The sequence below is a fragment of the Triticum urartu genome, chromosome 1, assembly GCF_003073215.2.
Source record: "Triticum urartu cultivar G1812 chromosome 1, Tu2.1, whole genome shotgun sequence".
Lineage (NCBI taxonomy): Eukaryota > Viridiplantae > Streptophyta > Magnoliopsida > Poales > Poaceae > Triticum > Triticum urartu.
In genome coordinates this window covers 471,506,709-471,532,379 of record NC_053022.1, presented here as the reverse complement: position 1 = coordinate 471,532,379, position 25,671 = coordinate 471,506,709, and the positions used below count along the sequence as shown (strand labels likewise).

The 25,671-nt window shown below is 46.3% G+C and overlaps 4 protein-coding genes across 4 annotated transcripts; all 4 read left to right on the top strand.

The window, feature by feature from the left end:
* Window positions 1-7,549: 7,549 nt before the first annotated feature.
* LOC125519969 (cell division protein FtsZ homolog 2-2, chloroplastic-like) lies at window positions 7,550-11,261 on the top strand. The gene is made up of 7 exons (XM_048684749.1): window positions 7,550-8,395; window positions 8,672-8,971; window positions 9,541-9,631; window positions 9,967-10,091; window positions 10,348-10,440; window positions 10,616-10,681; window positions 10,761-11,261. Exons 1-7 carry the CDS (start codon window positions 7,775-7,777, stop codon window positions 10,884-10,886), a joined length of 1,422 nt encoding a protein of 473 aa, XP_048540706.1. The 5' UTR covers window positions 7,550-7,774; the 3' UTR covers window positions 10,887-11,261.
* A 147-nt stretch (window positions 11,262-11,408) lies between these two features.
* Window positions 11,409-15,887, top strand: LOC125519980. Its single transcript, XM_048684760.1, has 5 exons — window positions 11,409-11,748; window positions 12,910-13,042; window positions 13,155-13,805; window positions 13,941-14,061; window positions 15,345-15,887. The coding sequence occupies exons 1-5, from the start codon at window positions 11,672-11,674 to the stop codon at window positions 15,368-15,370; spliced, it is 1,008 nt and encodes a 335-aa protein (XP_048540717.1). The 5' UTR covers window positions 11,409-11,671; the 3' UTR covers window positions 15,371-15,887.
* A 482-nt stretch (window positions 15,888-16,369) lies between these two features.
* On the top strand, window positions 16,370-17,910 carry LOC125519989 (ferredoxin-6, chloroplastic-like). The gene is made up of 2 exons (XM_048684769.1): window positions 16,370-16,584; window positions 17,196-17,910. The coding sequence occupies exon 2, from the start codon at window positions 17,206-17,208 to the stop codon at window positions 17,659-17,661; it is 456 nt and encodes a 151-aa protein (XP_048540726.1). The 5' UTR covers window positions 16,370-16,584; window positions 17,196-17,205; the 3' UTR covers window positions 17,662-17,910.
* A 4,916-nt stretch (window positions 17,911-22,826) lies between these two features.
* LOC125519960 (glucan endo-1,3-beta-glucosidase 14-like) lies at window positions 22,827-25,413 on the top strand. The gene is made up of 3 exons (XM_048684744.1): window positions 22,827-23,095; window positions 23,816-24,870; window positions 25,139-25,413. The coding sequence occupies exons 1-3, from the start codon at window positions 22,975-22,977 to the stop codon at window positions 25,193-25,195; spliced, it is 1,233 nt and encodes a 410-aa protein (XP_048540701.1). The 5' UTR covers window positions 22,827-22,974; the 3' UTR covers window positions 25,196-25,413.
* The last annotated feature ends 258 nt before the right edge of the window (window positions 25,414-25,671 follow it).

Sequence of the window (25,671 nt, the reverse complement as noted above, 5' to 3'; positions counted from 1 at the left end):
TTATGATGCTCTGCTTGCTTATATTTACTGTTTCTTCCCCCTCTTCTCTCTGGTAGACCCCGAGACCGATGCTACCCCTGTGACCAACTACGTCTCCGACGACCCTTCTTCCTTTACAGCAGAGCTTCCAGGCAAGCAAACCCCCCTTGAGCATTCCTATATCGCCCATTTCTTTCCCTCTCATGCTTGCATTAGAACTACTACTGCTTTCTGTATGATCCTATTCTGATGCATAGCCTGTTTTGTTACCTGCTTTCATACTTTACCTGCTTATTCTAAACTGCTTAGTATAGGTTGGTTAGAGATCCATCAGTGACCCCCACCTTGTCCCAGTTGCCCCTGCTTTTATGTTCCATGACTCGATCAACGTGATCGACGTCCAGGCCCCGACACTGCACATCACCCCCTTAGTTGTACGACTCTGCAGAGTTACTATCGAGTGCCGAGGGTGATACCTCATCAGCACTTCTGATGTTAACCCTGTAGTGTAGCTATTCGGTTGTGGTAATCGAGGGTGATTCCTCCTTCACCACTCCTGAAAATGACTCTGTCGTGCAACCCCTCAAGTGTGGACCTCGAGTGTGATTCTTCGATAACATCAGGTGGAATTCCATCGAGGGTGATTCCTCAGGGTTCCCCTTGGTGTTAGACACACGGTTACTATGGTTACTATGACTTTACACTGAACCATGTTACTAAAGACGGGTCGACCCCGAGAGGTACCCGCGCGAGCTTAATTGCGAGTGATGTGGAGTCGGGTTGACCTAGAAGGTGCCCGCGAGATAATTATGAGGTGTGGCCAGGCATTCTTAGCCCTTGGCGCGAGTCCTCGAGACGGGGCGACGGGGTCACATGTTTCGTGAGTCTCTGCTTGTTACCACGCATTCATAATCCACTATGATTTGGATATTTGATCCGAGGGGCCTCTGGCCTGATAGCACTAACCATCACGTGGGCATAGTATGAGCGTTCTGCGTCGTATTCATCAGCCGAAGCTTAATAGACGTCATGCGACTGAGCGGCACGCGCCGGGTTGGACTACGTAAGCACCTGCCTTTTTAAGGAGGTAGCTAGGTCTGCTCACCGGCCGCCCAGGCAACGTGCAGGAGTTCTCGGGGCGATGGCCCAAGACCCCTGGGGGCATAGGTTTAGTCCGGCGTGCTGGCCTCTCTATTAAGCCTAGGTCGGGTTGCGACGTATTGTTTGGCCAAGGCCGGGCATGACCCAGGAAAGTGTTGGGGATCGTAGCAGAAATTTAAAATTTTCTACGCATCACCAAGATCAATCTATGGAGTAATCTAGCAACGAGGGGAAGTAGAGTGCATCTACATACCCTTGTAGATCGCTAAGCGGAAGCGTTCAAGTGAACGGGGTTGATGGAGTCGTACTCGTCGTGATCCAAATCACCGATGATCCTAGCGCCGAACGGACGGCACCTCCGTGTTCAACACACGTACGGAACGGAGACGTCTCCCACGCCTTGATCCAGCAAGGAGGAGGGAGAGGTTGAGGAAGAGATTCCAACAGCAGCACGACGACGTGGTGGTGATGGACCTCATGGTTCTCCAGCAGGGCTTCGCCAAGCACTATGGAGGAGGAGGAGGTGTAGGAGGAGGGAGGGCTGTGCCAGAACTTGGGTGCGGCTGACCTCCCACCTCCCACATATATATAGGGGCAAGGGAGAGGGGGGCCGGCCCCCTCAAATCCAATCTGAGGAGGGGGCGGCGGCCAAGGGGGGTTGCCTTGCCCCCCAGGGCAAGGGGGCGCCCCCCCGTTTAGGGTTCCCCCAAACCCTAGGCGCATGGGCCCTAGGGGGGAGGCACCCAGCCCACTAAGGGGCTGGTCCCTTCTCCACACACAGCCCATAAGGCCCTCCGGGGCAGGTGGACCCTCCCGGTGGACCCCCGGAACCCCTCCAGTGGTCCCGGTACAATACCGGTAACCCCCGAATTATTCCGGTGACCGTATGATGACTTCCCATATATAAATCTTTACCTCCGGACCATTCCGGAACTCCTCGTGCCGTCCGGGATCTCATCCGGGACTCCGAACAACATTCGGTAACCACGTATATCTATTCCCTATAACCCTAGCGTCATCGAACCTTAAGTGTGTAGACCCTACGGGCTCGGGAGTCATGCAGACATGGCCGAGACAACTCTCCGGTCAATAACCAACAGCGGGATCTGGATACCCATGTTGGCTCCCACATGCTCCACGATGATCTCATCGGATGAACCACGATGTCAAGGATTCAATCAATCTCGTATACAATTCCCTTTGTCCATCGGTATGATACTTGCCCGAGATTCGATCGTCGGTATCCCGATACCTTGTTCAATCTCGTTACCGGCAAGTCTCTTTACTCGTTCCGTAACACATCATCCCGTGATCAACTCCTTGATCACATTGTGCACATTATGATGATGTCCTACCGAGTGGGCCCAGAGATACCTCTCCGTTTACACAGAGTGACAAATCCCAGTCTCGATTCGTGCCAGCCCAACAGACACTTTCGGAGATACCTGTAGTGAACCTTTATAGCCACCCAGTTACGTTGTGACGTTTGGTACACCCAAAGCATTCCTACGGTATCCTGGAGTTGCACAATCTCATGGTCTAAGGAAATGGTACTTGACATTAGAAAAGCTTTAGCATACGAACTACACGATCTTTGTGCTAGGCTTAGGATTGGGTCTTGTCCATCACATCATTCTCCTAATGATGTGATCCTGTTATCAACGACATCCAATGTCCATGGTCAGGAAATCGTAACCATCTATTGATCAACGAGCTAGTCAACTAGAGGCTTACTAGGGACATGGTGTTGTCTATGTATCCACACATGTATCTGAGTTTCCTATCAATACAATTCTAGCATGGATAATAAACGATTATCATGAACAAGGAAATATAATAATAACCAATTTATTATTGCCTCCAGGGCATATTTCCAACAGAAAGTGTGTCCGGACGGAGCTAATTGAGCGTGGTGGGTAAGTTGGTGCACCCCTGTAGGGAAGAAAACATCTATCGATAGCTTGTCTACGGTAAAGGACGCTCATAGTTGTATCCCGATCGATACAACTAGACTGGATACTTGTGATGAGAAATGGATAGTATGGCTCTGGGATTGCTTTCTCGCAGGGGGTCGAGGAAGGATCTCTGGGCGAGGTTGATAACACTACTACTACTTTACATTATGTTGATCTGTACTCTTCTAAATGCTGCAAGATGCTTGAAGATGCTAGTCTTTCCCCTTCTCTTCTGGCATTCTATAGCTTAGTCCACAGATACAACCCATTCCTTTGATACAGATGCATACTTAGTTTAGATCTGATGTAAGTCTTGCGAGTACTTTGGATGGGTACTCACGGTTGCTTTGCTGCCTCCTTTTCCCCCATATCCGATTGTTGCGACCAGATGACGGATCCCAGGAGCCAGACAACACCACTGATGACTACTACTACCCTGAGGGTGCCTACTACTACGTGACAGCCGCTGACGACCTGGAGTAGTTAGGTGGCTCCCAGGCAGGAGGCCTTGCCTTTTCGATCGATGTTGCTTTTGTGCTAGCCTTCTTAAGGCAGACTTGTTTAACTTATGTCTGTACTCAGATATTGTTGCTTCCGCTGACTCTTGTGTATTCGAGCTTATGTATTCGAGCCCTCGAGGCCCCTGGCTTGTAATAGAAAGCTTGTATTATTTTAATTTGTGTCTAGAGTTGTGTTGTGATATCTTCCCGTGAGTCCTTGATCTTGATCGTACACATTTGCGTGTATGATTAGTGTACGATTGAATCGAGGGCGTCACAAGTTGATCAGAGCCGACTGCTTGGAAAACTTTTACTAACTTTGTTGTGTGGCTTACGAGCCCACATCACATTGGGGTGGTATTAGGATCTTTTTTTCCTTGTCTTTACTCTGGGAATCTGATCCCTCTTCTATTCAGGTTAAATCATTTTGCTAAACTCTAACTCTAGGTTCTCGTAAATACTTTCTCCCGGAGAGCCCCTTGCTTCAGATGATTGCTTGGTGTACCAGAAGATTCTGAAGATACTCTCTGGTGTTTTCCTGAGACCCTTGTACCCTTCGCCATTGCGATCCCTACCACCGATAAATCCTTATGGGTAACTACCTACATTTTCGTTCATACCTTCATCCCTAGTTGCTCTTGTTATTACAAGATGTCCTAAAATACTCTCTACCAAGTGTTTTTGGGCCCTAGGGCCCGATAACACTCCACCACTTGGCCTTTTTAGAACCTATTATTATTAAGTTCAAAGCTATTATTATTAATTTAACATATTCGAAAACATTTTTCACCTATATATCAATTCCTGGTATTACCCAGTAAGCCCCAAAACTCTTTCGATAACCGTGGACGTCCATATTGATCTCTTTGAATACACGAATGATATTCGAGTGAACATTTGATTAGCATGTGATATTCTCTTTGCTTCATGGCACTTTACAAAACCCGAGGTGAGATATATCGGTATCCTCTTGAGTCATTCTCATGCTCACTATACCGGTCTCCTCGTTACCTTTTGTTCTTCTTTCTCGTTGACATGTTTCGTCATCCCTGTGACCTAGCCACCTGTGTCTGGAAAGACGATGATGGACGTCCTCACACCGAGAGGGCCCTAAGAATGTATCTTCATCGTCGGAGAAGAAAATCCCACTCTTAAGCTATCTAGCGCCTTGTCAAACTTTCTGATGTACCTGTAAGTTGCCATTATAATCACCATGTTACAGGTGATGTTTGAGAAACCCCAAAGTCCATCATATAGTATGAAGTGACTACGATACTCTCATGGGCTAAGGAATTAAAGCATATGTTAACTCTCTGTGTTATAACAATTGGCTTGTGATGATAGTATCTCAAAGTATAACAAACAAGTTGGGTCAATTCAATATGATTGTTCTTCCAACGTCATATTCTCAAAGTTGTTTTGGGAGCCAGAAAACATGGTCACAAACAACACTTGAGCTAGTCCTAGAGGCAAGACTATGAATCAGGTTTTGTCGTTTATCACTCCACATGTGCATATGAGTTTCCACTGAATCGCATATCCCAGGATCATAGCAGTTATAACATATAATATAAACTCTTAATTATAAACGCGGAAGTAAATAATGCAATATTATTGCATCTAGGGCATATTTCCAACACTCCCTTACTATTCGCTCTAGTAGCTTTACTCCCCACTTTAGCTCCATTTGATCGTCCTTTTTGTATGTAGAATCGACCAAGAAAGTTTTTATAATAAGTACCTTGTAATAGGCAGTTTGAACTATTGCTTGGAGACTTTATATTTTGGTAGCATGTTAGCTTGATAGCTTTGCCAGATTTCGCTACAAGTAGTGCCAGTAGGCGCTCGTTTCTAGAACTCAAATTAGTGGTTGAAAGTGCAATCATGCCCTTAATTATATTCTGATGTTGATGAAAATAATATACATACATGACACTAATCATGTTTGTTAAGTATATCACATGTTTTAGTCCCTGTGGAAACATATTTGTGTGGATCATGGCCCCACTTGATTTGATATTGCTCAAGAACAGAGAAACAAATATATGAAACAGAGGCTTTTTGGTGTGTTCTTGGTGATAGAGATCCCGCACTATTAAGAGAGAATCATCGGGGCTTGTGAAAGATTTGCTCAAACCCATGGTTCCTTGCAAATATTCTCCACGCACATCATACACTTGTAACACACGGACACATGCATGCAATAGTGCCCTAGGATAGATGTTTACAATATACACTCATAAGGTTGCTTACAAAATATACTGGTCTTCACTGCTTCACCGGATATCCGATACCCACCAGACATCTGATATACCTACACATAACCAAAATCAATAAATATTACCGGACTTTTGGTGACTGCCGGATGTTCGGTGGCACCATACCACCAGATGTCCGATCAGTACCGGATGTCCAGTATACCAATACAAAGCCAAAACCCATGGACTTCTTGTAACCACCGAACATCTGGTACTCCTTGAGCCACCGGATGTCCGTTGGATCTATACATAAGCTTTTAAATTGAATATTACTGAACTTCTGGCATCTACGGGATGTTCGATGCTCTATGAGTCACCGGATGTCTGGTATGTACCAGATGTCCGGTACATCTCACACTTGGCCATTTGCTCTAGTTTCTTCATGGTGCACTTGCTTCAGCAACCGGGTGTCTGGTACTTGCAGTACACTGATAGTTCCAACAATACTCCCATCCCACTCCGGGAGAGGGTTGACCACTTCATTTGAAAACACCCAAGAACCCTGAAGTGCTCCCTCTCACTCTCCTCTACACCAAATCCTAGATCTCAGAGGCGTTTGTAAGAGTTCTTGAGAGAAACTCCGCTAAGTGATAGATCCACTCCCTTTCCCTCTTTTGACCAAAGAAAATCATGATTTGAGCAAGTCTTGATCATTTTCCCCTTGATCTTGCTACTCTTGGAGGTTGGACACTCCTAGGTGGTAGGAGTTCTTTAGAGATAAATCATTCATTGTGATTACCCTTGGAAAGTTTGTGAAGGTTTGGAGACCACCTCAAGGTCTGCCACTTAACGCCTTCGTGGTGTTGCCTCAAGAAGAATAGAGTGAGCCTTCGTGGCATCGATGTGCCTTCGTGGTAACATTCGCCCCTCCAACGGTGACTAACGGTGACTAGCTGCCCTCCAAGAAAGTGAACATGGGGATACATTATTCTCTTTGGAGTTTAGGTTATCCTTAACCCTAACTCTGTACTCATGGTTATTTGTCTATTGTCTTTACTTATATGATTTGTGCTTGCTATCAACTACTTCCGTAGGAGTTGTTGGTTTTTTCCGAAGAGAAATGGTGATGTAGCACAACACCACAAAAAAACATCCCTCAATTAAGAATCAATGTTTAATCGAACCAGTAAAGCCTTGAACGGAAATTAACCACACCCATGATAATCAATCACATAACGTAAGTTTTCTCAAAAGAAATGATGCATGAAAAATATCTTTTTTGAACACAATACAATTGGAGACACTCATATATACTAATCCTTATGAATGCACGCACGCACATCCATCCCTATGAGCACCTTCGAAATACTGAGACGACACAACATTTTAAGATTGAAGAAGTCATCATAGGCTTCTCGTAGTCGACAAAAAAACCTCCTCCCATCGAACGAACATCACAGGAAAGTCTGAAATAAATCCAAAAAATATGCACAACAGTGTCAAATCTAGTCTAGAATTTAAACTCTGGTGGCATGGTTCCATCACAAGGAACCTATTCATTCATCTCAGCTAGTACGAGCTATGCTCAGTTCGCATCAAAAACATCTCTTGACATCGATTCGTTTTAGATGTCTTTGAATCGGATTTGGTATGCTGTTAGGGCATCCATCCCCATGGACTCGGTAATCACGTTTTTCCTTGGTTCCATCCGAAATCATCAAATCTGCGCCCTCCGTTCACCCAGCCAACGAATCCGAACCATCAAAACCTATCGCTTCCGCCGGCCACCCTCTCCATTTTTTTCGCTGAAAACAGCAGAGGGTTTTCCGCCCCCACCACCATCACCTTTGCTCCTCTGACCTACCCAAAGCTGCCGGCCGACCCAAAGGCGGCCCGTGCCCTAGAGCCGCCGGCCTACCACAGCACCGCCCCCTTACCCCCCGCGCCGCCGCCTCCATCGCCGTCCGCGTTCCACCTCTCCGCGTCCCCGCGTCCCCGCCGTCTCCACCCCGTCCGCAATCTCGGACATCCGTTCCGAGGTATGAGCTTCTCCACAAGTTTCGGGTGTGCCGGTGCACACCCCGCACGCCATCTGGATCCGCCGCCGGCCGGGAAGACATTTCGCGGTGTCAATGCGACGCACTTCCTGAGGAAGAGGCGGTTCGCTGGTCGCCCTAGTCGATTCGAATGCTCCGCAAACTCGCGCCAATCTGGGCCCCGGCGCACCCCCAAGGACACCATGTACGACCTCCACCCCGAGATCTCGATGCTCTACGGAGAGGATAATGGCGCAGTTGCTGCCCCCAGCAAGGAGCAGGGTATCGGGAAAGCAATTGAGACCTTACCACTAGCAGACGCTTCCATCGCGTACCGCTACAATGAGCCCCGGATTAAAGTCATTGGGGTTGGAGGTGCCGGCTCCAACGCCGTGAACAGGATGATTGAGAGCTCCATGAAGGGGGTGGAGTTCTGGATCGTGAACACTGATTTCCAGGCTATGAGGATGTCGCCCATTGACCCGGCAAACAGGCTGCCGATTGGCCAGGAACTGACAAGAGGTCTTGGTGCTGGTGGGAACCCAGAAATCGGCATGAACGCAGCCAAGGAAAGCCAGGAGTTGGTAGAAAAGGCAGTGTCTGGAGCTGATATGGTTTTTGTCACGGTACGTCCAGCTGCTTGTGCAAGTTGCGCTTTTGCTGTTGCTTAATTGATGTACAATTTGTGAATTGCAACACCTTGCTTGTCACCCAATATAGAGATTTTAGAACACATCAGGAATTGATCATATTTGAGAGTAACAATATCCTAGATAGACATGTTAAGTTAAGAGTACTTATTCATTTACCCAAATATAATCATTTATGTGCTTTGACTGAAAGGAATATGATAATTGATATGCTCTATTGGTCGCCTTTGAACCTTCAAATTCATTTTACAGGCTGGAATGGGAGGTGGAACAGGCACTGGCGGGGCGCCCGTTATAGCAGGGATCGCAAAGTCTATGGGTATATTAACTGTTGGAATCGTGACGACCCCGTTTTCATTTGAGGGAAGAAGGCGGGCACTCCAGGCACAAGAAGGAATTGCGGCCTTGAGGAGCAATGTTGATACACTGATCGTAATCCCAAATGATAAGTTACTGACTGCTGTTTCTCCAAATACTCCTGTGACAGAAGCCTTTAATTTGGCAGATGATATTCTCCGGCAGGGTGTCCGTGGAATCTCAGATATCATCACTGTAAGATAATATGCTGCTATGCTATACCTTGTGTTAGCTATTTTATTACATTTGCCAAGTATGATTTCAAAGAAGTGGCATGCGATGTGTTCAGAAAACCAAGTTCGGTTTACAGTTTACACACTCATGTAACTATGGATCAACAATCTCCTCTGACCATTTCCTTGTTTAGCCTTTTTTTATGTTCCAAAATCATCACCTTCACACTATGCAGCGGGTTTAAATTGTTACTGATTCCTAGTTCTTTCCTGATCCAACATTGTATACACTTCTTTGGAATATCCAAACTACATCATTGTATCTTAATTTTTACCATTATGTATACCCAGTTAGCTGGAACAGGATAAAAATAGAATCCCATTGTCAACTATTGCACTTCGTTCCTCCATTGTTTCTAGCTATTATCTTTACACAACATTCACGGCCTGTCTGCTTGTTATGCCATTTGCACGAGTCTGAAAGTTCATATATCTTTAGCCCATGTTTTTGTCAACATATTTACTCTGACTACAGTTGGCTGATATATGCAGCTAAACATGTGATTTGCTGCTACCTTTTTTTGCTTGCAGGTGCCAGGTTTGGTCAATGTTGACTTTGCTGATGTACGATCAGTTATGTCAGATGCAGGTTCATCCTTGATGGGAATTGGAACAGCAACAGGTTAAATTTCAGGGAACCTTATTTGTTCAACATCAAATGCCGCATGCACATGTATACTGCCTTGCATTCATATAGAGTTAATGCTTGTTGTGAAACTCCTAAGGATATTGTGCTAATAATATAAATGGAATGTAGTTAATTACTTGATTTTCTCCGTCGAAAGTCATGTAACTAACCACAAGTTTCACTATTACTTCTGTGTGGCTTTATGCAGTTATATTGACTCCTAATCATGCTTAGATTGCATTTCTGGACATCATAGCATGCCAACAGCCACACCAACAACCGCTTACCCTCTCTCTTTTGTCTTGCTGTTTCTGTTGGCCTATCTGCAGGTAAGACACGAGCAAGAGATGCTGCACTCAATGCCATTCAGTCTCCTCTACTTGATATTGGTATTGAAAGAGCAACAGGAATTGTGTGGAATATCACCGGAGGGAGTGACCTAACATTGACAGAGGTATCATATACACAATCTCTGTTAGACAGAACGGCTCGTAAAAGTTATATGCATTCTAGTTTATATCGTGACCAACATAGCAAGCTAATCAAATTTATTTGGTTTTTAGTGGACAACTTTGGCAGCTAAGTTAGTTTAGAAGGCCTCATTCATTTGTAACTTTGAGCTTGCACTGAGCCTGCTGCTAACATGCAAGAACGTCACTAAATTTTTGAACTACTTTTGGCCTGAACCCCACTGGTCATCCTCTTTGTAGGTGAATGCAGCAGCTGAAGTGATATATGATCTCGTCGATCCTGGTGCAAATCTAATATTTGGGTCTGTCATAGACCCATCATATACTGGTCAGGTAAGTAATCAACGCCTGTCACAAGAGTCTTCTTGCCCAGAGAAATATATATAAATTGCATTTACTTTTAATCAAGTAAACCATATTTTATACAATTTAAAGACCATTAAAACCCACCCTGGTAAACAAACGCATGGCATCAGCGCACATGCTAATAACATGGAGCCCCTTTCAGGTGAGCATAACCTTGATTGCAACTGGATTCAAGCGCCAGGAGGAAAGTGAAGTCCGACCCGCGCAGGTACACCCTCTTGCATTCCACCGACTACTTTCTGCTCACTTCCGCGCCCAGTGTTCTAATGTAAATCCTGGATGCTCAGGCTGGAGGCGATGTGAACCGCGGCCGCAGCTCCCGGTTCTCTTCATCCTCCCAGGACGAAGGCCCGAAGCTGCAGATTCCCGAGTTCCTACAGCGGAAAGGGCGTTCGGGGTTTTCCAGAGGCTGAAGGCCCCCCAAGTAGTCTAGCTCATCTTTGCAGTGTCATAAGCTTCCCAGTTCTTGCAGTAGACTCTTAGTTATGCCTTTCTGCTTTGTTTCCTTCCGTTGCAAAAGCTTTAGGTGATAGACCGTGTGTGTGATAGCATTAGAGTGCATATGAAATCGTATCTTTTCATAGTGTAAACCATTCATGGCGGTCTCTTCTCAGCCATCATATGGCCCTGTTTGGTGCTTTGCTCGTTCCTGCGGGAAATAAGCCGATTCTTGTGAAATTCTCGTGTTCGCCCGGATGGCTGGGTTACATCGAGCCTTGATCTCGTGTTGTGTTCAAATAAGATCAGATGAAGAATTCAGGACAAGAGGTTCGTCTTGAACCACTGTATGTAGCATTGTCTCGACATTTTCTCTTGCTTTGTCACGGCCCAAGTGTGCCTGAATCGTGAATCACATGGAAGGTGGTCGAGGCAGCTCAGCCCAGGCCAGGTGCCTATTTTAAGCCGCAACTGACGCGCACGCAACACGCGCAACTCATTGGTCCTTGCAAACGCGCAATTTTGCGCTGTCACGGGGGCTCATCCGCAAAGCGGCCACCCGTTAGACGGCGCACGAAAGAGGAAAAGGGGAAGGGGGGAGCAGGAGGAACGCTACAGAAAACCAGTCCAGAGCCAGAAATCCACCAACCGGAGAAGAGAATCTCTCCCTCCCCTCGCGCTCCAGCGCCCGCGTCGTCGTCCCCTTCCCCGCTCCAGCGGATTCGAATCCGCTCGGGGCCGGCCGGATCCCGCTCGCCCCATGGCGGAGGGCTTCGGGCGCTGGGAGTCGGATCCGCTCTTCCCCGCGGCCGAGTGCGTGCAGGACTCCGCCGACAGGTTCGGCTCCTTCTCCTTGTCTCCTTTCGTGATCTGCTGCCCGCTGGTGGAAATTCCGCGCGTAGGAGCTTCGGTTGCTTGTCTCGCGGGATTCGCCGCCGCATTGCGGAGAATTCGGTGCGTGTTCAGAGCTCGTGGCGCCAGTTCCCGAGCTTGGGAACCTCTCGGCGTGATTGTTTCTGCCTGGATTGGCATTTGCGACCAATAGGCTAGGTCCATGTTTTTGGTGAATTCCCAAAGTGTCATGGCTGCCTTCGATGAGGAAATTACTGTCAGGTTTCTGTAGGCTGTAGCTTATCTATTGAGTTAGATGCGCCTGCAGAAGTTTATTGCTGTCAAATTAGGCTTTGGGGTGCGCCTTCTGTTCGATAGTATATATAGCTTACCTTATTATAACAGAAAGCGAAACAGCTTTGCTACTTTGCTAATGTGGTACGAACTAGCCATCAGCATGTATCTCCACGTTTACAGAGGTTCAGTAATGTTCTCTAGTATCTTTAGGATTTCTCTTGATAAGTACTCCCTTTGTAAGGTCTTATATTCCTGTTCAGAGGAAGTACTTCTTTCTCCATAATTCATATGCTTCTTGTACCCTGCAATTACTGTATATCGCACCGATCTAAAGGAATTAATAATAAACTAGTACGTAGTTACATTTTTCTTGTTATTCTCCCAACTAACATGATATTTTAAGTACGGACTCTTCAAATACAATCTCTGAATTTCCATGGATGGTCTGTTCCAGTTAGCATGAGAGCAGCTGGCAATCCTACAATTAGCATGGATGGTCTGTTCCACTTAGCATGGGAGCAGCCGGCAATCCTACAATTAGAAATCTCTTGTGAGAAAAGGTTATAGCAGTAAGTATAAGCACAGAAAAACACCAAGCCTTGACCCAGTCATCATACCTGAGAATATTATGTTTTCTTATAAAGATGTACTTATATTTTTTTTAATGCTGCCTCAGAATTATGTACTAGTATGCAAGCACGTACAGTATTAAGAGTTCCCCCAGTTTCCTAGAAGTTATGTAGTATGCAAGCACGTACAGCGTTAAGAGTTCCTCCAGTGTACTTATATTTTTTAATTAGGATGGAGCGTGTGTTGTGCAGTTTGCTGACTGTACTTGTTGGATTTAATTTTGGGTGGGTTGCTGTACAGGATGGACGGTGTCTACCGCTTGCTTTTGCATGAAAAGAAAGTTATACAAGATGACACTTCAGATGCAAAACTTCATGCACCGATACAGTATGAGAGAGATGTGGCTACTGCTCTCGGAACTACCAAGTGGCAGGTTCAAACAATCAAGCTTTCCATTGACCATGCTAGTCCATTTATCCATGTTTCTGAGTTATCTGCTTCTTTCTGGATTTCTTCTAAGACTTTTATTTTCCTAACTCTGGCAGTTAGAGCAATTTGAGAGGGAGGTGAATGCAGCTGCATTCTCTGATAAGTCAACTTCAAGGGAAAATGCAATCTTAAAGTTCAGGCAATTCATTAGAGCTATAGCTGAGCAAATTTCTGAGGTGGAAGAAAGCTTGAAGACTCTTAGGACAGATTTCAGTAGAACTCCGAAATCTCCATACTCCTCAAGTGAACAGGATGGAGATGGGCTGGCATCTTTCCTTTCTGGTGGCAACAGTCATAGTCATGCATACTACTCCACTGATACAAATGAAATTACTGAACTTAAGCTCGACAGTGCACCTATGGTAAATGGTTATCATTCTGCCCAAGAACATACAACACGTGAACTCAGGTATTCAGGAAATGATGTGGAAGGGGCATCAAAATTGCAATGTTCACGTGGAGAAAGTGCATCCGAAGGAGATCATAACGGTAGCACTTTGTGTAGTTTGGATGCTGATGATTCGTTAGGTACAAGCCATCATTACAAGAACAAACTGAGCAGTCAGTACCGCAGTTTTATGAGAAACTTATGGTTTACGAATAGAGACCATCAGAGCTTTACAAAGAGGAGGAAAGATGGAGAAGTTGTTGATGGCTTGAGAAATGGAAATATATTACCTCCCTTCAACCTACGTACATCAGGAAGGGTATGCTATGATCTACTATATTCTCTGTTTGTTTGCATATTACAATCCAGGCATTGTTTCAGGTTCTTAGTTCTTTGAATATGATCTTGCAGATTAAATTCCCCAGTAATGACCTTCTATTGTTACTCCTTGCAGACTACGTATTGCTGGCCTGAACTTATCAAGAGAACATTAAGTAGATCTGAATATTCTACATGCTACAATCACCCTCAACTTTTTGTAGCAACATCACTACTAGTTGCACTTGCTGTCCTTGGTGAGTATTTCTGTGCATGCTGCTATGTTTCATATATCTTTTTACACGTTCAGAACTTCAGATCAATCGACCATATCCCTTAGGAACAAGCAGATATTTGATTCATGTAAGCATACTATATTTGCAGCTGTCACATCAAAGACTTGTGTAGGAATGAAACAGTTTTTTAGTTTGTGTATTCTTCTTCTGTTGGCATCCATTATGTTCCATCACAAATAATACCTCCGTTCCTAAATATGAGTCTTTTTAGAGATTTCAACATGGATCACATACAAATGTATATGGACCTAGTTTAGAGTGTAGATTCACTCATTTTGCTCCGTATGTAGCCCATATTGGAATATCTAAAAAGACCTATATTTAGAAACAGAGGGAGTACTTGACTAGTGTTAAAAAACACCTGTGAAAGCACCAAGGTTGTATACTCTTTAATAGTTTAATATCCTTAACATTCACTCTCCTTTTTATTTACCATTGCATTATGTCAATTAAGACAACACAGAAGATAAGCTGCATTATACAAACTAAAAAAACTCGACCAATAGGCATTAGCACCCAGGGTGTTTTTTAATAGAAGCAAAGCACCCTGTGAAGGCTGCACCTCAAACGTGGGTGGGCAAGTTTTTTTTGTTTTGAGAAAACGCAAAGACTTTGCGTTTCATTCATTGAACAGAAAGAGAGTTTAGCAGTTCAGTTCTCCGAGCAGGAGAATTACAGGGAAATGGTGCAATGAATTAGTGGACGTCCCATGTCCTTTGGAGGATCAGTCCCAGGCCGGTGGCGCCTGCCCTGACCCAGAGCGCCGCCTCATCTTTGATTCTTGCCATGAGCTGGGTGGCGGAGGGTTGCGCGCCGTCAAACACGCAGGCGTTCCGTTCCTTCCAGATCATCCAGGCCGTCAAGTGGATCACCGATGCCAGCCCTTTTCGCATTGGTTGAGGCGTGGCTTGCTTGGCTTGGGTGGGCAAGCTCACAAACGCGCGCTCTCGCTCTATGTGAATCAAGACAATAGAAAAGATTGGACCAAAGCATCCATGATGATGGCAACGTTCTTTTTTAGGCGACGCATGTTGTTGCTCACAGACTGTTGATCGGTCAAGTTTATCAATTTAACGTTCTTTGGTAGGCAACATACATTGTTGTTAGCTGTTACTACTGTTCTCATATCTTATATATATTTACATAACCTAACGGGCAGCAGTTCTTTAACTGCATCAAACCAAGCTAGTATTGACGTGTCTCTCTAAACTTCTTCAGCTGATATGATTTCGTCCATGTTGCAGGCTTGCTGGTTTTGCATGTCAAGTGAGGTGAATGCTGCGACATGTATCTAATTTTGGTCCCTGTGTATGTAACAATCACTGCGCTCGGAGTACCCTCATGTATGTATGTATCAGCCGCTGCGTTGCATCGCACAAAGCAGTCTGTCTGATGGATGGTTCCCTATGAAGAAGGATCCATAGGCTTCTGATCGCCAGACGATGCAGACAGAGGTTTGCCTACGTTTTTGCGCAGTTGATAACTGTGGTTGGCTCCTCGGTGGCGCGACCCAGCACCGGAGGAGGCTGTGATACTCCCGCTAATTGTCATTTTCTGGGTCCAAAACCACTGTACCATGCTGATGCCATTGTGCTAATCAACGATTGCCAGATCGGTGAGATGAACAGTTACTGCAGATTTTGATTGATTGTGGCAACCTCAATGTTAATATATTTCTCGCGAAATGAAAAGTCCGCTTGAACCGAGCTGATTCATTGTACCATATGCTGAGTTGTAAACTGCCTGTCTCTACCTGGTGATTGAATAAAATAAATCTGCTTTGCTCATGGTGCCCAATCTCTGTTGTGCTATGTTATTATTCCTGGTTTGCGTGATTTGACCCGGATCAGATGCTGCATGCACCGAACACAAGCCTGATGTGCGGCGGCACTGCGCTAGACCGCTAGTCCGCTTTGAGTTTGTCTGCTGGATGCGCCTTTGCTTCTCCTTTTTTACTGGAAGCGGCTGGTGGGTCCGCGGTGTCAGTAGGGGCTGCGTGCTCGTGCCCTGCCCACCTACCCGCTTGCCCGATCCGGCCCCTGAGCCCTGCAAGCGGCGCGCCTGATCTAATCAGAGCCGTGAACTAAACTACTCCAGCGATGATCCCTCTCGAAATAAGAAGCAGAGGAAAATTTGGCCTAGGTCGCCCTGGCGCGATGCTTTGGCACTCCACACCGGTCAGCCGCGGCCTTTCGCCCAAGCCGCCAGCCGGGGCGAGGCGACCCACGGCCCACCCAGCGCGAGGGCGGAAGAGGCGCGTGCCCCGGCAGCCAGGGCCAGCGGGCAGACTGGCAGAGCCGAGCACTGCAGCAGAGAGTCTGCCTCCCCTCCCCTATTAATAAGGCGCCGTGCGCGTGCTGGCCACCTCACCACCCCCGCACACACCGCACCAACCCGCGATCCCAAAGTCCAACCGGCCGCCGCCGCCTCTCCTCGCCTGCGAGATCAGCGCCGCCTTCTCCCCCGTCTGTTTCGTCGGAGGAGGTACGCGCCCCGCCCGTCGATCCGCCACCCTCTTCGCTTCCCTGATTATTGGTCGATCGCACGCCGCGCCCCCCGGTCGGCTGCCCCGTTGTTTGTAGCCGTAGATCGCCGCCTTGGTTGTGATGCGCCCGGCTCCAGTGTCATCCTGTCATGTCGCGGCGAGCCGGCGACCGGCGAGTCCATGCGCTCGCCGGATCTGTGCCCGGTCGATAGGTTTTTGGCCCGTGGCGCTATACCACTGTCCATATCATGGTGGACTGTGGGGAGTGGGGACAGAACTGGCTTTTGTACAAGAAATCCACCTGCTAAGTTGTTAGGGGCTTCTAATTTGAACTGGTTTCAATTGGGACAGTGATTTGGTGTTGGTGTTGGTCTACCAGAGTACCAGACAATGACATCTGTACTGCCTGTGGGTGTTCCATACGGGAAATGGATCACTCTTAAGCTTTGCAGATAGGACTATTGTTGATCATACGCATGATTACGAGCTAAAAGTTTTGCAGCGAGGAATTTTGGTGACCATAATATATGATTACAAATTTAAAAAGTTGTGATACTTTTAATTTTGCTGTTGTACTGTATTTTGACACATAATTTTGTTCTTTCTTCAGCATCAGCAAAATGTCAACTGCCACTGCTCCAGGAGTGTCCTTTGCTAAATCCGGGGCTGGTTCCCGGGCCGTTGCTCCGGCGATCAGGAGCGCTTTCTTCGTTGGTTACACCAAGCAAACACCAAACTTGTCAGGCCTAAGGATGTCAAACAAGTTCAGGGTGTCTGCCACGGCCGTGCACAAGGTGAAGCTCATAGGCCCGGACGGAGAAGAGCACGAGTTTGAGGCCCCTGAAGACACCTACATTCTCGAGGCAGCTGAAACTGCCGGAGTGGAGCTGCCATTCTCTTGCCGCGCCGGATCGTGCTCCACATGCGCGGGCAAGATGACGACCGGGGAGGTCGATCAGTCGGAGGGCTCCTTCCTCGATGAGAGCCAGATGGGTGAGGGATACCTTCTGACCTGCATTTCATACCCCAAGGCGGATTGCGTCATTCAAACCCACCAAGAGGAGGAACTCTACTAATTGGCTCACATGTGCTTGTGTGGCGCAATTGTTGAAGTTCATGGTGAATTCGTTGTTCGGTTGCCTTCTGTTATTATCTAGAGAGATGGCTAGGTGGGTGCATCTTCCTGGCAATCAGTCCGGTCTTTTGATGAGATCGTTCTATATGAGTTGTGACAATAATTGATGTAAAATGGTTTGTCAATCCAAACTGCATCTGTTCAGATTGCAGCAATTCGAACTACCATACACTGTTGGAAGTCTTGAAAACATGTTGTACTTGTGGGCCACTTCCTTTCAGAATTATTTGGCCACTCCCCTGTTTGCATTTTGTTTTGGTTACTTGAATGGATGTCAGGAGTTCAGAAGTCTGAACTTTTTAGTCTTTGCATTTTACTCCCTCCGTTCCTAAATATTTGTCTTTCTAGACATTTCAAATGACTACTACATACAGATGTATGTAGACATATTTTAGAGTGTAGATTCACTCATTTTGCTCCGTATGTAGTCACTTGTTGAAATGCCTAGAAAGACAAGTATTTAGGAACGGAGGGAGTAGATAACTAAATAGCTTGGTCCTAGAGCGGGAAACCATGAGACAATACTCCATAAGAAGGCATCTTATGAATTTTGATATTGTATTACCTCGTTAAAATGGAAAATGGTACGAGTAGCATTGTTTTATTAGCCTTTCTCTGGCCTCTGCCCCACCTCATTGTTCTTTAGCTTGTCTTTGCCAATTCTGACTTTCCAAGTCAGGTTGGTCAGTTCAGTTAACACAGTGATTCAGGCTAAGGTGGCTCTGCTCATGCTCTATCTTTCAGTATAAACTACTACTAACTGAAACGGTTTGATGAAGGTTCCTTCCAGTAATCCAGCTCACATAATTTATACTAGAGGCTAACTCGTGCTTTGTCACGCCGTTCCTCATTCATGGGATCAACTCTTTTTTCTCTAGCAGGTTATTTTGTTGGTTGTTACATTTTGGTTTATCTATGCTAGCTTGGGTTTTATTATGTTTTGACGATGTCTTCTTTTCATTCGTATACCAAGCTGGGCTTCTGAGAGAAGAGTGGAGTAATTAGGTGCATGGTTGTGGATTCCTTACATGTGTTCGGCCTTGATGTGAGTCGTTATTGATTATGTGAGCCACTTGGGAGCTCTTATTTCACGTTGAAACCATGAAACCATGGTCGGCACATGAAGCTCTCGCTTCTCAGCTCAACTGCCTCCCCACTCACTCGCTTAGCTTTTTTTTTGCTTGCTTCACTGCTGGCTCAGACAAAATTGGCTATGGTATTTTTATAAAATGACGTGTGCATTAATTGGTGCAGACGCGGGGTTCCAACCTCCTTTTTGGAAAAGAAAAAGGAAACAAAACAGCATGGATTATCTTTTTTTGGGGGGGTCATGCACTATCTTAGACTCTCTCCGACCAAAATAAGTATCTCAACTTTAGTGTAACTTCAAAATAAGTATCTCAACTCTAGTATAACTTTGTGTTAAAATTAGTACTTCCTCTGTTCCATAATGTATAACATTGTGGGACGGAGGAAGTATAAAGTTGAGAACTTATTTTGAAACGGAGGGAGTACAAGAGACCGGAAACTCAAAAGGGAGGAGCGGATGATTGTTGCTGCTCCCAATTTTTTGTAAGCTCTAAATAAATGGAACAACGTCCGTTGATGCAGAACAAACGAAGACCAACGGTCAGGAGCGCGTAACCTGAAGCCGGAGAGAGCAAGGGTACTTGCTGCTATTTGTTTTTTCTTGAGAAAACATTTTATTTGATAGGGGTTATTTGTTTTAGAAATTTTTAACAGAGGTTTTTAGGGGTATTTTTGACAGAGATAGCTTTTTTTAAGGGGAAAACTAAGTTTTTATTCAGCAAAATCCACAGTTTGTGGGATACATCTCTGGTCGTAGGGTTGGCTCAACCAAATGTGCCGACCAGGACCTAAAGAGAAAGCAAACTTGGCTAATCTATGTGCATCGACATTGGCTGCACGATCTTCAAAAGTAAATTTACAGTTTAGGGTATTAGCTATACTGTTGATCTCCATGACGATGGCGCCATTAGCTCCTCTGCTGCTGTTGTTGATAGCCCCAACAACGCCCTTCGAGTCGGAAGCCACGACAAAGTTGAGAGCGTTAAGATCTTGCGCCAAAGCCAGTGCCTCCCTGCATGCTATCGTTTCAAGAATATCAGGATCATCCACTCCTTGGATCACAAGAGCTGAACTACCCAGGAAATTACCATTAGCATCTCGACACACAGTAGCCGAAGCACCCCCCCCCCCCCCCCCCCCCCCCCCCCCGTCCCTTGCGACATGCTGCATCGACGTGGATTTTTACATGCCCGGGGGGAGGCGCTTTTGGGCGCGTGGCGTGCATATCGCTGCTCGTTCTGGGGCCGAGCAGGCTCAGCTATCATCTTTAGTTCTTGCAGGTATCTATTGATAAAACCGTTGATGGTTTGAGGACTCTGGAAAACCCTCATGAATAGCTTTCCTTTTCGCTGCCCAGATGGCCCATAAGGTAACTGAGAGCTTCACAAATAGATCATGTGATAACGTGCTCATGAGAGTGAATAGCCACTGTTTAGCTTTCGCTTCAGTGATGGTTGCTAAGTTTTGCGCCAATTCCTCATCCACAAGGGCCCAGGTGCACCTTGACATGGTGCATTCTAGTAGTGAATATATGTCTCCATGAATCTGGGGAGCCGCAGATACCACACGCGCTAGATGTCGCCATATGTCTGTGTGCTCTTACATCATTTGTCGGAATGGACTGCTTAGATAATCTTCATAGGAACATTCGGACCTTCCCTGGCACTTCTGTCTTCCATAATCTTTTCCACTCCCCTTCTTTTGTATTTGAGCTGGAAGGACCGGGCCTATTTTCGAGCCAAGCCTCTCTTCTCTGGCGTGTGCTTACAAGCATACGGTAAGCGGATTTGACTGAGAATACCCCATTCTTTTCCTGGCTCCAACTCCAGAAATCTTCAACATTCATCGTACACAACGGAATGCCCAGTATGACATTTGACAGAGGTTTTTTTTTTTGAGGATCAACATTTGACACAGGTAACTGAACACAATTCGCAAGGGTCTAAAACAGCCCATTAAGCCCGATCAACAGAAGCCCATAAAAAAAGCCCGATCAACAGATGCATCCCAAGGCAGTCTGTTCTCACCGTCGGATGGCCCAGAATAGTCCAGTCAACCAGGAAAAAAAAATATGCAGATTTGCTAATTGGGCTGGGAGAAAAAGGCCTAGTTAACCAGACGGCTCAGATTTTTCTCCAGGAGTAGCGGCCCTATAGGACATTCGGCCCATGCGGAAGTGCACTCAGATCTGATGGTCTAGGACGGCCAACCAGGAGATCAGACGGCTAGCGTGAGAGGGTTGCGTTTAGGTTCAGTTTTATTGTCGTAAATATTAAAGAAGTTCATTAAATTAAAAGAGTTCATGTATTTTAATAACTCCTGAATTTTAAAAAATGATGTGAAAACACGAATTTTGAAAAAATGCTCATGAATTTAAAATATGTTCATGGATTTGAAATAATGTTTGTGAATTAGATTTTTTATTAAAAAATGTTCATAGATTTTTAAAAATCTTCATTAATTTTAAATATTAATGAATTTTACAAATATCCTGGATTCAAAAAAAATTCATGATTTCCAAAAAAACATAGTATTTTAAAATGGTTGAAACTTTAATAAATATTCATGAATTAGCATGTGAAAAAATAAAATAAAAAATAAAAAGAGAAGAAAAAAAATACCATGAAGAACATTGCCATAACCATATTGCATAGATCAAATATCTTATTGCACTATGTTCATAGAAATACTAGGGTTCCTCAATATCACCGAGAACTAAAAAACTACTCAGGCATGGGGACACTAGACATCATCAAGGTGTTCATATTAATAGCAGATGAACGATTTATAGTGATACATGTATGAATCCACAATAGGTTTTTGGATTACAGTGATATTGATGGAAGAGTCGATGATGAGCGTGGATGGTGACATGAGGATGGATGTCGGTGTCGTGGCCCCGTGATCGAAGCAATGGCGAGTTGGATGCCCTTCTATCGATTCCACTGTTGGATCACTTTCAGAGATGATCTCAGACGACCACTACTACCACCAGAACGAGCCGCCGATGTGCCGCTGTCGTCACTCCCTTACCGGAGCCGACTTGACCTGTCGATGACAGTCTGAAAGTCTTCGTGCACATGTCCCTGACAGCGGGACACTTGATAGGCTCACTATTAAAGTCCATGAAAATTATACGTCTATAAGGCAAAACCAATAAGTAAAATATGATGCATGATGCACTCATCACCGAACAGTGGGACTGCTCAATGCCGACCGGCCCGAGCAACCACGTTGGAGTTGTCCCAATCAAGCTAGTAGAGTTTTTTCCTCTTATGTAGCATAAAATGGCATGGTTATTAAAGATTAAAAAAACATTGAGAGCATCAAGGGCACTCCAATTTTGTCTCCTCATATCAAATTTTTAGAAAACAAATCAAACTCAGAAATTCCTTCGCCAACGAAGGAATCCAATGAACCTTTCCATGTATGGAGTTCTTTTTTTTTCAAAACGGAGGCAAAAGATTTGCCTTATCCATTAAATAAGAGGAGAATAGAGTTCTCATCCAAGAAAATCATGCCACTATTCCGGCTCTGAACTTTCTGCAAGAGGCAAGTGATCAAACTCAATATGAAAAGATAGTTAGGTCGGTTTGGTTCCATCCAAAACTGTAGTCTCATTGACGACCGATCTCTCCTACCTTCTGGGGCCATGAAGCTCCCAGCCCCCTACCTGGTGTGACGTGCTGACGCGCAAGTTTTAATACTGTTCAGCGACTTTCACCGGCCGACTTGTTTCTGTCGCCAGCTCCAGCGAGGCTGCCGTGCGATCGACGAGCGGCCGCAGCACGAACGGCGGTTCTCACATAAGTTAGGGGAGTTTCTGCACTTCAAAAATATTCAGACATCACTTGGAGCATATTTGTTTTGAAAGAGAAAAACTGGATTTTGCCCGTCTATAACCTTACCTTGTCTGGCTAGTAGTCGTTTGGGAAGGAGTGGCCGTCTGAGAGACGGATGTTTCGTTGGCCTATCGCGATTTGGACTTTGGAAGCTAGCGCTTGCAGGAGGATAGTACGTCGCGTGCGTAATCTGACCTGCCGCCCCGAGCCTGCAACTGCTCCCATATAAACGCGCGGGGAAACGGGGGCGGCCGGAGGCCTTCCTTCCCTTCTTCCTTCCGTGTCGCTCTGAAGGACAGAGCGGACACGAAGGAGAGAAAGAGATGCGAGCAAGGGACGACGCGCCAATGGAGAGGAGGATGATCGCTGCCGCCCGTCGCTTCTTATTCTTCGACCCGTCTTCTTCCTCGCTTCTGCTCTGCCTCCTGCTCTCGCTCCTCTCAGGTACGGCCGGCGATGCCTCCGTCTCTCGCTTCCCTTCCATCTTTCGCGCGTGATTAACTGCATGTGATTGCATGGTAGCTTCTGTTTTTTTAGTTGTGCTTCTGTTTTTTTTTCTTTCGGTACGCTTAAGCCCTTGAAAGCTGTTTCTCAAATTTTTGTGTTTCCAGTTTTGAACATTGATGCGGAAAACATACTTCATCCGATCCAAATTAACTGACGCTGCTGTAGTACAAATTTGCGAGCAAGAGCATGGAGAAAATGAGACACGTTGACCGTATATACCGTATCATGCAAAACAGCTGTCTTGGTATTATTCAAAATGAATTGTGGCTAGCGATAGTTCTTCACTTCTTCTTTGAGGTCGGCTGTCCAATGTGTCTTTGATAGGGAAGACGGCGAGTTTTCCACGTTGTCCTGTGCAAACAATAAATTTTCCACATCATCCTTGTGACCCTTCTGTTGAAAGCATGCACATTGTATCGATATTGACACTCCGTTTAATATTTTTCATCAAATTGTGTTGCGTGCATCGCTATTTTTGTGTGTTTGGTCGAGTACGACCTCTTAGCCGAAAGCATTGTTACGAGCCAGTTTACATGACAAAGGAACTTGTTTCAGTTTTCTATATAACTTTTTTTATGTTGTCATCAGTGGATATTTTCTTGCCAATCATATTGACCTTCTCTTTTGGACGTGTCGCCGCACCTACGCTGACGGCAGCCAACAATGGCATTGTATCGGCGGCGAATGCGCCACTCAAGTTCGGCATCAATTACGGCCAGATAGCGAACAACCTCCCGCACCCGGCGCAGGTGTCCGGCCTCATCCGGTCGCTCAACGTCAATAGGGTCAAGCTCTATGACGCCGACCCGGCCGTCCTCACGGCCTTCGCCGGCACAGGCGTCGAGTTCACCATCAGCAACGGGGACCTCCTCAACATGTCCGACGCCGGCAACGCGCGCGCATGGGTGGCGCAGAACGTCCAGCCCTTCCTCCCGGACACCCGCATCACCTGCGTCATCCTCGGCAACGAGGTGCTCTCCGGCACAGACGCGGCCGCCATGCAGAGCCTCCTCCCCGCCATGCAGGCCGTGCACCAGGCGCTGGTGGACCTGGGCCTCGACGGCCAGGTGAACGTGTCGACGTCCCAGTCCGTCAACGTGCTCGCCAGCAGCTACCCGCCGTCGGCCGGCGCGTTCCGGGAGGAGGTCGTGCAGTACATGCGGCCGCTGCTGGACTTCCTCGCCGAGGTCGGCTCGCCGTTCCTGATCAACGCGTACCCGTTCTTCGCCTACAAGGCCAGCCCCGGGAGCGTGTCGCTGCCGTATGTGCTGTTCGAGCCCAACCCCGGTGCGCACGACCCCGGCACCAACCTCACCTACGACAACATGCTCTACGCCCAGATCGACGCCGTGTACGCGGCCATGGAGGCCATGGGGCACAAGGACATCGCCGTGAGGATCTCCGAGACCGGGTGGCCGTCCGCCGGGGACGCCGACGAGGTGGGCGCCACCGTGCAGAACGCCGCCACGTACAACGGGAACCTCATGAAGAGGGTCGCGGCGGGCCAGGGGACGCCGCTGAGGCCGGACGTGCCCGTGGACGTGCTCGTCTTCGCCCTGTTCAACGAGAACATGAAGCACGGGCAGGCGTCCGAGAGGAACTACGGGCTGTTCTACCCCAACGGCACGTCGGTGTACGACCTCGGGTTCGACACGGCGTCGTTCAGCCCGTCGCCGAGGGCATCGGGGTTTTCCTCTTCTTCCAAGCCGACGGTAAGTATGAAAGCTCTGGACCGATTATCTTACTTACGCTTGAATGCAAATTTCACTTGCAAATCGATCGGGACTAAAACTGTTCCAAAAAGACATTATTTTCTCAACTACATTGATGTCGAAAAAGAAAACTTTACAAAACCTAACAAGGTGGAAAAACTGCAAGTACTTTGAGCTGTTGAGAAGAACTGTAGGTACATCACCGTGACCTTGGTTCTGTCGCTGTTTCTAAGCTCACAATTTTCTTTGCGTCTGTTTGCTGTTGCAGATGCAGATGTCTTTTCCGGTGGGGGTGGTTGTCCTGCTTGCAGCATTTCTCTTGTAATCACCATCGACAAGTATATTTAGGCATTTAGCTATTGTGATTGGTCACTAACCGATAGTTCAGTTTGTGCCAACATGCATGGCACATGAGATCAGCTGATCGTACATTGTTCTCGCACTAGGTAAGCTTATCTTGATTCTTGACCATACCACTGTTTGTAATTCAGCTGTTCTAGTTCTTTTTTCAAGGGGGAAACCAGTTTTCTTTGCGGATAAAAACACATTTTTTAGAAGTACCGTATAAACGCATGCATCCACAACATGCAACACACTCATCCGCTATGAAAGCGCACATGAACACACTATCCCTATAAGCACCTTCAAGAAATTGAGCCGACATGATCTTGTTATTGACGAAGTCGACACAGACATCTCGAAGCCGATGAACATGTCATACAAGTGAATGAATAGTGCCGAAAACCTTGAAAATATGCGACCACATGTGCCAAGTCTCAAACTTGAATCCTGGTGTGCTGA